Genomic DNA, 12,500 nt, shown 5'->3' on the forward strand with positions numbered 1-12,500 from the left:
CTCTCCTACACTCTAAATGTTAATGAATACCATCAGGGGTCTGGTCACCTTTAGTTGTTCTGTATGATAATTATCTTGACTGGGACGGCTCTCAGTGGTCTACCCCCAAACCCAGCTCCACAAACCAAGTGTTTCTCTCACCTCACATTGCTTCCTGGCTCCAGCTGGTCTGAGGGCCAGGGCAGGAATAAGTAATGCACACAGGAATTATTCTGATTCACACTTCTTTCCCTCCAATACTCAATACCCTGAGCTGCTTTGCACTCTGTTGCTGAATGTTTTTGTTGTTGTGGTTATGACGACCCGGGGGGGGTGGAGTCAGGTCATAGAGGTCATGTGACATTCACTCTAACAGCATTCTTTTTCTCTCTCTTCCTCTCTCCCTCTCTCTCTCCCTCTCTCTCTTCCTCTCTCTCTCCCTCTCTCCCTCTCTCTCTTCCTCTCTCTCTCTCTCTCTCTCTCTCTCTCAGCACGAGGCTAAGATTAAGTCTCTGACAGAGTACCTGCAGAATGTGGAACAGAAGAAGAGGCAGCTGGAGGAGAATGTGGACTCCCTCAACGAGGAGCTGGTCAAGATCAGTGCACAGGGTATGCACACACACACACTCTCACACTCTCACACACACAGGGCCCTATCATGACATTCTAAAGTGCATCGTCACTCGTCAAAAGTCTATTCAAATTTAGTAGGATGTCCAGTTCACATTGGGAGGGGTTTCGTTCTCAAAAGTGGAGCGCATGGCGTAACAAGGTGTTCCTAGGTCTTTTAATCAGTCATATGGGTGTGTTTGGGGCGTAACATCATTTTAAACCAATGAGAATGACATCTGTCATTCCCTTTAACGGCGCAACGCGCGATATGTCAAATAAATGCATCGGTATTTTGGCATTCAACGGCGCATTTGAAGGAGGCTGCTTGCGAGACCGTATGGAATAGTCATTCTTAAACCATGCTTTACTAAAACCTAGCATAGCCTTCACGCATTTGCACTCGTCTATTATTTGAACTCATTGGCAAAGTGAAACTAACTTCACCAAGGAGTCAGTCAACGACAAGACAGTTATATGCAGTTACTTTCACTATTGACTGACAATGGGTTACCATAGAAAACATAGGCTGGAAAAAGCAACACTTACCCTAATGTTGCTCAAATGACTAAATAAAACAACATTTATCCTGCAGAGGAGTTGCTTATATCGTGACAGTGCGTCTTCAGCTGTGCTCCATTGTCTCTCGCCTCTCCCCTAATCACTTTTAACCGTCATTACCAATTTGCAAATGATGGTGAATAACTACTCATCATGAGATGTACAGTATTTCGTAATATCTTTATTCTAATTATGTTTACCATTGTAATCGTGCAATTTGTAATGCTTTGCATGGACGTGCGCTGGTGTGCGTTCATGAATGATAGAAGGATGGTGCGTGCACCTGCCAATATGACTGTTGACATGCGCTCTTAAAATAGCATATGAACAACTCGCCATTGACTTCTGACTAGGTTTAGGTGGTGTATGATAGCGATTTTTAGACAATGCGCCAGGTCCCTCCCTAGGTTGTTAATTGCCACACCCCTGGGCGCAATGCTTAAAAAATAAAGGTGCAAAATAACGAATTCAACTTCGCGCCGGTGAATAACGAACTTTACGCCATGCGCTGGTGACCGAAAATACAGCCCACACACTCACACACTCTCACACTCACACACACTCACTCATACATCTAACAAACAGCACACTCAATAACAGTCAGCTTTGCACAGTTCTCACAGGTAGACACACACACAATTACAAGAGCAGGCCAGCGAGTCACCCCAACAGCAAACGAGTCAAACTTGGCCAACAGTGACTCAGGAGCCTTTTCCCGCAAGCCTTTTAAACAAACTCACGAAAAAAATCTTGTGAAATTGCGCAATGACACATTGTCCCTGTGTGTTTGTCTTGTGTAGAAAAAGTCCACGCCATGGAGAAGGAGAATGAGATTCAGACAGCCAATGAGGTTAAGGTAAGGCCAAACCAGAGTAATGTCCATCTCCGTCCAAACTGGCATCTTGTATATCAGCTACAGGATGCTGCTAACTCTGTTTGTTTATTTGTTAAATTCGTATGTGCTTACGTTTCTGTGTGTGTGCGTCCGTGTGTGTGTGTGTGTGTGTGTGTGTGTGTGTGTGTGTGTGTGTGTGTGTGTGTGTGTGTGTGTGTGTGTGTGTGTGTGTGTGTGTGTGTGTGTGTGTGTGTGTGTGTGTGTGTGTGTGTGTGTGTGTAGGAGGCTGTGGAGAAGCAGATTCACAGCCACAGAGAGGCCCACCAGAAACAGATCAGCAGCCTGAGGGACGAACTGGACATTAAGGAGAAACTCATCACCGAGTTACAGGAGTAAGAACACACACACACACACACACACACACACCATTGCTCACACACTTATTCATGGGTTTCATCAGGTTCCCTTCCACAGGTGTATTAATCAAGCACCATGCAGTCTGCATTGATAATCAAGATGCTTGATTTTATACACCTGTGGAAAGGGACCTGATGAAATAGTAGTGACCCATACACAAGTATGAGTTGTACAGAAGAGCTGGGAATGACAATAAAAACAATCTTTTTTATTTTGCTGTAAATTTAAGTGTTATTGTTATTGATTTTCTCTCTGTGTGTGTGTGTGTGTGTGTGTGTGTGTGTTTTTTGTGTGTTTCAGTCTAAACCAGAAGATCATGCTGGAACAGGAACGTCTGAGAGTGGAGCACGAGAAACTCAAATCCACCGACCAGGAGAAGAGCCGCAAGCTGCACGATCTCACGTAAGACACACACACACACACACACACACACACACACACACACACAGAAAGAGACCAGGAGAAGAGCCGCAAGCTGCACGATCTCACGTAAGACACACACACACACACACACACACACACACACACACACAGAAAGAGACCAGGAGAAGAGCCGCAAGCTGCATGATCTCACGTAAGACACACACACACACACACACACACACAGAATGAATGGAACAAGGGGGCAGGATAATGAGATAGCAGTGCCCTTCTGGTGTTGCTCAAAGACTTTTCTCAGCAAAGACGTCAAAACAGGCCAAACCAAATGTGTAATGTGTAATGTGTGTGTGTGTGTGTGTGTGTGTGTGTAGGGTGATGCAGGACAGAAGGGAGCAAGCCAGGCAGGACCTGAAGGGACTGGAGGAGACAGTGGTGAGTCACTATGTGTGCTTGTGTGTGTGTGTGTGTGGCTGATTTATTCACACTATAATTTTTTCAGTGTGAATATTTGTGTGATGAATGTGTTTGGATCTAACACTTATCTTTGTGTGTGTGTTTCAGGCTAAGGAGCTGCAGACACTGCACAACCTCAGGAAGCTGTTTGTGCAGGATCTGGCCACAAGAGTTAAAAAGGTAGGAATGTGTGTGTGTGTGTGTGTGTGTGTTTGTTCTGGGTTTATAAATGTGACTTTGAATGAAAGTAAGACCCTGTTTAGCAGACTTGCTTGCCACCATGGACATGTGATGGCGACCCCTCTATTAACTGTGTGTGTGTGTGTGTGTGTGTGTGTGTGTGTGTGTGTGTGTGTGTGTGTGTGTGTGTGTGTGTGTGTGTGTGTGTGTGTGTGTGTGTAGAGTGCAGAGATGGACTCTGACGACACTGGAGGCAGCGCTGCTCAGAAACAGAAGATCTCTTTCCTGGAGAACAATTTAGAACAGCTGACCAAAGTCCACAAACAAGTATGTGTCCTCACCAACACACCATCACCAAACACACAACATCACTCCAATTCCAGCGTAAGAATAAACATTTGTTGATAAGTGTGGCGGCTGGAAACAAGCATCATTTAAATATCACGCCCCTATATATGTTTGTTTTAAAGGCCTCGCCCCTAGAATTTAAGACATGGAGGTGCATTATACGTCGAAAAGAGAAACATTTGTGACCTCGAGATGGCCTCAGTGACGTTGCAAGTCCAGCTGAACCTTGTTAATTTTGACAGCTACAAAAGTGACAGCAAGAAACCCGGGAAACTATTGCAAAGTGCAACAGACTTTATTTTCGCAGAGAGAATGCATCATACTACAAATACATTCCTGACAAAATCATACGACACTGCCATTTGTCCTTTGAAAATAATAAAAAGTAATTTATGACTGTTGCGTTTTCCAAAGACAAAGTAATCCTCTCCACATAGCCTATATGGCTATCCTATCAAATGTGTCAACATAACAGGCTACATTACGGCAAGTAGGCTACAGATGTGCAGGAGAAGCCTTAGGTCCAAGATATTCCATGAATTTAAAGAAGCCCTATGCAAGTCTGGTTATTCCTTCGCTGTTTCTGGGTTTTCGCCTGATTTTGGCTTGCATTTTTCATGACATAGCTCCCCCTGCAGCTTCGGTAGCAAGTGACTGCTACGCTAAACCCCCACTAGCTAGCGAGCTAGCCATCAAGAAACCAAGCTAAACACATACAGGGCTCACAATAAAACGGTCGAGCAAACACATTGTTCAAGAGACTACCAAACCACATTACAAAAACGTAATAGTAGGCTACAAGGGTAGGCTACTTACAATTTCAGCAGCAACTAAGCCAAGTCGGAGTCTGTTTTGCAGTCGTCTTAGAAACTACATTCTTACAAAAGCACTAGGGGGAGACAAAGCACCCACCAAACGACCCAAAAAGTGTTGTAGAACCATCAGAACGACTCTCAACCTGCATAATTAAGGTAATTTTTGCTAAAATTGTTGCATAGGGCCTCTTTAACTCTTCAACTTTCCGATCCTCCGGCGATTTACTGCTGCACCGTGCTATGCCGCCTCAAAAACTTGCGTACACGAGTTGAGACTTAACGTGAGATTCGAGCGCTCACATTCAAATTGATAAATGAGGGCCAAAGTGTGCTGTGTTTCAAACTTTTCAAAGCTACTACTTTGTGCTTCTCAACACTTATTGTTTCTCTAAAAAAAAAATAAGGAAACAAGAAGAGTCGCCAGACCAAGGCACTCCATAAATTAAATTTAATTAAATTAAAAATTAAAATAAAAAAAATTATTTATTGAATGGCCATGTCTGAAGAATCGCATTAATAATGCCCAACCCAAAGAGCACCCAACTAACAAAAAACACCAAAGTGCTTTGGGTGCATTGACAAGTGGCAAATAAATGCAATGTGCTGCTGTTTAGACAACAAGGACTTTTAGGATTGAGCACCCTGACAACCTTTATCTCAAATGATACCATCCCCCCCCCTCTCTCTCTCCATCCCTTTCACTTGTTCTTCCTTCCTTCACTCCCCTCTCTCTCTCCCTCTCTTTCTCTCTCTCTCTCTGCTTCTCTCTCTTTTCTCTCCCTCTCTCTCTGTCTCTCTCCCTCTCTCTTTCTCTCTCTCTACCCCTTCACCTCTGTTCTTCCTTCCTTCACCCCCCCTCTCTCTCTTTCTTTCTTTTTCTCTCTCTCTCTCTCTCTCTCTCCCCCTTCACCTCTGTTCTTTCTTTCCTCCTCTCGTCCTCCTCCTCCTCCTCCTCCTCCAGCTGGTGCGTGATAACGCTGACCTGCGCTGCGAGCTGCCCAAGCTGGAGAAGCGCCTGCGGGCCACGGCCGAGAGGGTCAAGGCCCTGGAGACGGCGCTCAAGGAGGCCAAAGAGAACGCGGCGCGCGACCGCAAGCGCTACCAGACCGAGGTGGACCGCATCAAAGAGGCCGTCCGCGCCAAGAACATGGCCAGGAGGGGCCACTCAGCCCAGATCGGTGAGGGTTTACACACACACACACACACACACACACACACACAGATACACACACACGCACACGCACACATATATACACACTTTACAAGAAAGCACTGACATGGTGTGTATACACCTACACACACACAGACAGCATGACCGCTCACAAAGACGAAAACGTAAGCGTCACTCTATATTCTAACACACACACACACACACACACACACTCATGTGTCCCCTGATCTCTCCCTTAGCCAAGCCCATTCGGCCAGGCCAGCCTCCCATCGCCTCCCCCACCCACCCAGGTGTCACACGCCCAGGGGGAGGGATCTTCCAGAACAACCAATCAGCCATGGGCATCCGTGGAGGAGGAGTCAAGCAGGACAAGAAGTGGGTGTTGTTGAACTTCGGTTTTACTTCAGATATCCAAGTTATTTAAAAGACTTATTTACTTACAATGCTATTTGATTTATATTTTACTCCCTCTCCCTCTCTCTCTCTCACACACTCTCTCTCTTTCTCTCTCTCCCTCTCCCTCTCTCCATCTTTACAGCTCCAGCTGAAGAGGCAGATGTCAGTCAAGGCATGACTTGTGTCAGACACACTGGACTGTGTGTGTGTGTGTGTGTGTGCGTGTGTAAGAACGAGAGAGAGCGATAGACATGAAGGACTCATGTACAAACACTGATCTGACCTAAATTGTATGTACAGTCTGATATATGTACGTACGTATGTATGTATGTATGTATGTATGTATGGCCCCCTCACTCCAACGTATTTAAACACACATCGGACTTCACTACACACAGGGACATGTTGCCCTCAGGTGTGCTAGAGTGTGTGTGTGTGTGTGTGTGTGAGTGTGTGTGTGCGCGTGCTTGGACTTGCATGGCACATTCCCATATAATGTATGGGTGTAACATGCATGCGAGAGTGCGTGTATGTGTGTATGTGTGGACACACGCAAATCTGCATGACTCATGCCCAAATGTGTGGGTGTAGCAAGTGTGTGGTATGTATGTGTGTATGTGTGTGTATGTGTGTGCCTGCGTGTGTGTGTGTAGTGTGTAGATTTGTCCCTCTGCACAGTCCCCAGCGTCTGCACCAAGCCAAACTGAATGTACATAAACGTATCTGGGGAAGAAAAAAAGAAGAGATCAAATGATGAGAAGAATCAGAGAAAGAGTATAATGACGTAAAAGAAAAAAGAAATGTTAGTGAAATCTCAAGTAGTAGAGGCTTCCATCTCATACAATGTACTGTCTTCTCTCTCTCTCTCTCTCTCACTCTCACTCTCTCTCGCCCTTTCTCTCCGTATGTTTCAGAAACAGGGTTTCCTCCTAAATGGAGAGGACCTCGTAGAGCGTCACCACACGTTAAAAATACGTAGTCATGTACGTACACACACACACACACACACACACCCACACACGGAAGTAGAGGTGTTGCACTAGAGCATGTCACCAGGTGACACAGATGAGTAGTCACATATGCACACACACACACACACGCATACATACACAGAGGTTATTGCACAGACACAGCGTTCACATACACTACTGATCGTCACACACACACACACACAGAGACACACACTACTGGTGTGGAAGCATACACTAGCGCTTGGAATATTATTTCTGTGTGTTGTCTTTGATTTCTGTAAACTCTTGTCCTTCTGGCGCATGTGTGTGTGTGTGTGTGTGTGTGTGTGTGTGTGTGTGTGTGTGTGTGTGTGTGTGTGTGTGTGTGTGTGTATCTGTGTTGATGGGTAAATGAAAGGAGGGTTACACTTGATCATCCTTAGTTTTTTTCTCTCCCCCCCCCCCCCCCCCCCCCCCCCTTTCTTGACCAATAGCATTGCATGTGACGTCTCACGCCGGCCTCTCATTGGTCAATAAGGTGGGGCTGGGTTTTAATGGCATGTCGAACTCCTAAGTAGTCTTTGCTTTTTTCCTGATGATTTTTGGCCCTCCCAAGCTGCCATAGGTTAGTTATTTATTACTATGTGATTCTAGACTGTAGCTGTGGGGAGTGTGTGTGTGTTTGTTTTATTTTTTTACCTGCTTCGTGTTATTTTTTAGGTTATAATTATTGATATTTTTTCTTATGTCCAACATAAACTTAATCAAAGTAGTGCTCCCTCTCCATCTCTTCATCTCTCCAGACAAATGAATAAGAGTGTGTGCGAGTGTGTGTGTGTGTGCGTGTGTGTGTGTGTGTGTGCAGATGAGATGGTAACTGCTGTAACAGAAGTGGTGTGAGGGAGAGAGCTTTGCTTTTAAATCCAGTAATACTGACAACACTACATCTGGCTCCTGGTGTTAGTGTGTGTGTGTGTGTGTGTGTTTATGTATGTCTTTGTGTGTGTGTGTGAGTGTGTGGTTGTGCACGAGCACATGTGTGTGTTTCTTACTTTCATTCTCCAGGACCGCTGTGTGAGTGTGACTATGAAGCAGAGAAAGATCTTTGGATAGACTGAAGAAATATCCATTTGGTGTACTGTAGGCTGGAATTGAGTTATAACCTTTAAAGATGTAACATGAATAAAGTATTGATTAAAAATCATAAACTGAATTGGCTTCTTTGCGTGAGCATATGTCCAGGTAAATGGGTGAATTACTGTAAGTGTATAGAAATCTTTAATAAAAATCCCTTCCCTTCATTGGAAAAATGACTCATCATTCACGTCTCAAACTAATTGACTGGTGTAAGTCAGGGACCTGAAGACAAAGAGAAAGCGCATATTCATAAATAGTAGATGGCAGCGAAAGATAAATATTGTGTTTAACATTATTTGCCTGAGGCCGTTTTTTTAACACCATGTTGCCACTTCTTACCCCCAGAGGGCAGCATTTAACGTTGCCTTTAAAATCATTACAACAAAGTTACATAATAATGCAATGTGATACTTATAAAGGGCCTCTTTATAATTAGGACAATGACGTGTTGTGTTGACTTAACATCTACAGTGTTAGTTACCAACCAGACTGGTGACTACACGTTGGTAAAGTAAGACCTTTGGATTTACTTATTAAATAAGGTGGAGGTGAGATGCGGATTGTGGTAACTCAATTAACGTTTGCAGGAAGGAACGCCGCCACCGGTTCCTGGGTGATCTCCCAAAATATCGCAGTTGGGCTTAAGCTACTGTTTAATTAAGAATTCTCATTTTGACCCAGTTGATCAAACTGGGCCATGAATGAGAACAGATGACCGTGACGGCTCCTCAAGTCACCATTGGTTCCACAAACCTCCCTGGTAGCCTATTTATCAGAACGAACAGCATAGCTGTGACCCAGCCCATAAACTGTTGTTCTAAAATTGGGCTAGTGGAGGTGGGGTGATGAACGGAATTGGTCGTGTCGTGGTGGTGATGGGAGTGTGAATGCTGCGGAGTTTCACCATGAGTTTCACTGTGAAGACTTCAGGGCACAATTGCAATATCGCCGCAAGACCACCAGAGGGCTCGCCCCTGCCGCGACCCCTAGCAACACGAGAGAGCAGACGAGAAGCTCAGGGAGCGCGCACACAGTAGCGGCGCGCTTGAGTCCGGGTGGAAACGAGGCACAGGAGCAGCCAGTGTTTTGTCCTGGGTGCGCGCTGACTCGGGATTTCTCGACAGAGAAAAAAGTTCATCTGAAAAAGCTGTTCTGCCCGGAGCAGCGCTCGGTTGGGAGAGGAACGAGCCGCCTTTCGACCCGGTAAGTGCGTAGACTTAAAACGCTCGCTTTCCCGAGAGATGATGCTCTACACCCCAAAACTAGCCCACAACTGATTGTAGGGAAGCCTACCGCAAGCAAGCGGTTCACGACACTGCCAGTCGCCGCTCTCGCAGATCTGGTTACACTGTTGGCTCCACAGGGAAGCTGACCTATGCAGTGTTTAACATAAGTCCAGGGCGCAGCGGTTCGTCTAAGCCTCTACTATTATATATGCGATTTAATTTACGTGTGCCCCTGCCCTTGTAAACTATGGACTGGAACGCACTCTGCAGCGCTTGTGGGTCACGATGAAAAGATATGTGGAAGTTTATCCGGGTTTCGCTGGCGACGTTCCCTGGAACAGGTTTTGTGGTCCGCGGCATGCGGTTGATGGTGGTGTGGTAAGCTGCCTGAGCCCATTTTGCTGCTTCGCGGTCAGATCCAGTCGCAGGTTTCACCACAAACTCCACAGACAATGACACTTAGGACCTCTACGGACGCTGAGGCATCCGCATTGTGTCGCGACTAGGTGGCTTGTGTCTTCGCCCTACAGCTCCGGTACTAGAACCTATAGGCTAGCCTATGCTACTGAATGAACTACCTCTTGGATAAAGAGAGCAAAGCGTGCAAAAGGAACCTGTTATCTAGACCTTCGGATGCGGTGGTCTTCAAAAGCCCACGCCCGCAGTTTGTCCCTAGATGTGTGTGTTTGTGTGGGTGTGTGACAGTGGGAGAGGAGGCTATACTGGGAATGATTGATGGCCCTTTCGAGTCGATGGGGTTGAAACCGTAAAGATTCCGAGGGGTGTGATTGATTGCTTGACGGACGTGACGGAACGTCCGAGATTCCTTCGCACATGTTGGGCACGTTCGCGATGCGGCTGTTTTGAATCAGCCGCTGGAACAAAAGCACGCGGAGCGCACGCCATCCACTGTGTAGCCTGTGTGCTGCTCATGTGGTCGCGAGGAGCAGATGTGGGAGATTACACGCCTCGCGGGATGATGCTGCTGCTACTGCACTGTCCTCTCTCTCTCTCTCTCTGATGTAACCCCACGGTACTCCTTTAATGCGCCAAGGCTAAAAGCAGTGTAAGAATAGCCTGGGTAAGAGTTCTTACCCGAAGAAGGTGCTTTTTGTGTTCAGACTTTACACAGAAAATCCATATGGATGGTTCACAGAGGACAAGACTCACTCGCAGACGTGCCCAAACAAAGGTCAGGTCCAGCAGGAGTCTGAATCACAGATGTCTGAGGCATATGCTGCTGACTAGAAGAGAGCAGCCCCCACCCTGACACACACACACACACACACACACACACACACACACACACACACACAATGCCACAGCATCTGTGGACCAGCTCTTAAACACACCATAGAGAACTCTCAGATGCACATAGCGGTGCTTATGTATTGGAAGCTGGCTGCAGAGCTGGTGTCTTCATTCCTTTAGACTGTGCTGGCATTGAGCACCAGGAGGACAGACTTTACTGCAGCTCAGAGATGTACGGTGTACCAGCAACATGAACTTGAAATGCAATTGTGTGTGTGTGTGTGACTGTGATACTTCCTCCCCTCAAGGTAAAGATGTGTGCGTGTCTCAGTGGAGTACACGGGTCATTTCCTCTTTGCTGTATTTGGTGTGTGTGTGTGTGTGTGTGTGTGTGTGTGTGTGTGTGTGTGTGTGTGTGTGTGTGCGCGCATTTGCATCCGTGTGCCTGAGCAGAGAGCCTAAACAGTGAGCTCATGAGCATCATTACTCTTGACCTCAGAAACCACAGACACTGTGTGTGTGTGTGTGTGTGTGTGTGTGCAGGCATGTAGGCACCAGAGCTGAGCTACATACCCCACACCCCTAATGCTGTATGGTCCATTTTCACACTTTTATCCTTTATATACAAACCGACACACGCACTCTCTCTTCATCCTGTGTGCCTGTGTGCAATAGACTAAGCAGTGTAGTGTATTGTCGCGTTAACATGGAAAACATGGATCACATGGATCAAGGACTTCTTAAAAGGTTACTACGTTGTTCTCCCCCTATACACTCTCTCACTCTCTCTCTCTCTCTCACTCTCACTCTCACTCTCTGTCTTACACACACACCCCATAGTAAGCGAGGCTCAATGCAGTGTAGTAGTGTGTTGTGAGGAACAGGCTGTCCTGAAGTTGAAGGGCTCACACTCTGTTATCTTGGTGCACAGCTCTTAGCAAGGTCTCCATCCAGTTAGCTATTCAGACCAGCCCCCCCCCCTCTCTGTCTGTCTCTCTGTGTCTCTCTCTCTGTTTCTGTCTCTCTCTCTCTCTCTCTCTCTCTCTCTCTCTCTGTTTCTGTCTCAAAGAATTGCTTTATTGGCATGACAAATAGTTAGACATTTGTATTGCCAAAGCAATTCTATATTGAACATACAGGTATAAGACATGGACATAACAACAGACAAGGAATGTAACAGTGAATTATGTGCCTAAACAGACATTTATATAGGCAGCCTATAGTATTAATTATCGTAATGTCATTTCATTTTTAAACAGAGGATAGTGAGGGTGCACAGTGTTTCCTATACATCGACTTATTTGTGGCGGCCCACCACAATATCAACATTGACCACCACACAATGATTTTCCAGGTTGTGCTAAATTGTGCTTAAATCCGATTAGCATCATAACCACGGTGCGCTAATTTGTTAAAAACTGTTGCATTCAAGTTAATTCGGCAACCCTACCACAACAAATAGAAATTAATTCTGTGGGAAACACTGGGTGCGTGTGTGTGTGTGGCTAGAGATATATCAGTGTGTGTGTGTGTGCGTGCATGTGTGTTTCTGTGTGAGGATATGTACAAATGTAGGTTCAATGTAAGTTACTCACTGTCCCTCAGTTGGTGACAGGCAAGGATGTACTGGGCAGCTATGATACAGCTGGATTTGTCTTCACCCAAAATAAAAGGTAATTTGGTTTGGATTGGTAGAGTCATAAAATTAGGATATTTTTCTTCAAAATTTGGGAAGTAGATTTCACGGATTGCTTGAAATGTTTTGCATTCTGTTAAGAAATGGAGTTCAGT

At 45.8% G+C, this 12,500-nt stretch overlaps 2 protein-coding genes across 3 annotated transcripts in view; both read left to right on the forward strand.

Annotated features, from left to right (window-relative positions):
* Nucleotides 1-8,405, forward strand: part of LOC143130947 (kinesin-1 heavy chain-like) — a 24,847-nt gene extending 16,442 nt beyond the window's left edge. For both annotated transcript variants that reach the window (XM_076290261.1, XM_076290262.1), the window contains exons 17-26: nt 471-588; nt 1,950-2,005; nt 2,267-2,376; nt 2,702-2,803; nt 3,154-3,214; nt 3,344-3,415; nt 3,638-3,742; nt 5,540-5,756; nt 5,989-6,124; nt 6,288-8,405. In XM_076290261.1, coding sequence (XP_076146376.1) covers nt 471-588; nt 1,950-2,005; nt 2,267-2,376; nt 2,702-2,803; nt 3,154-3,214; nt 3,344-3,415; nt 3,638-3,742; nt 5,540-5,756; nt 5,989-6,124; nt 6,288-6,297 — 987 coding nt within the window. In that variant the 3' untranslated portion in view covers nt 6,298-8,405. The remainder of the gene's footprint in view (nt 1-470; nt 589-1,949; nt 2,006-2,266; nt 2,377-2,701; nt 2,804-3,153; nt 3,215-3,343; nt 3,416-3,637; nt 3,743-5,539; nt 5,757-5,988; nt 6,125-6,287) is intronic.
* Nucleotides 8,406-9,297: 892 nt separating this feature from the next.
* LOC143131851 (rho GTPase-activating protein 12-like) overlaps nt 9,298-12,500 on the forward strand; it is a 25,002-nt gene continuing 21,799 nt past the window's right edge. The window contains exon 1 of the mRNA XM_076291437.1: nt 9,298-9,435. The gene's annotated coding sequence lies outside the window, so the exon portion shown is untranslated. The remainder of the gene's footprint in view (nt 9,436-12,500) is intronic.

The sequence above is a fragment of the Alosa pseudoharengus genome, unplaced genomic scaffold (assembly GCF_046254945.1).
Source record: "Alosa pseudoharengus isolate Yale_2024_CS ecotype anadromous, Long Island Sound unplaced genomic scaffold, YU_APseudo_1.1 YU_APseudo_1.1_scf_18, whole genome shotgun sequence".
NCBI classification, from domain to species: domain Eukaryota; kingdom Metazoa; phylum Chordata; class Actinopteri; order Clupeiformes; family Clupeidae; genus Alosa; species Alosa pseudoharengus.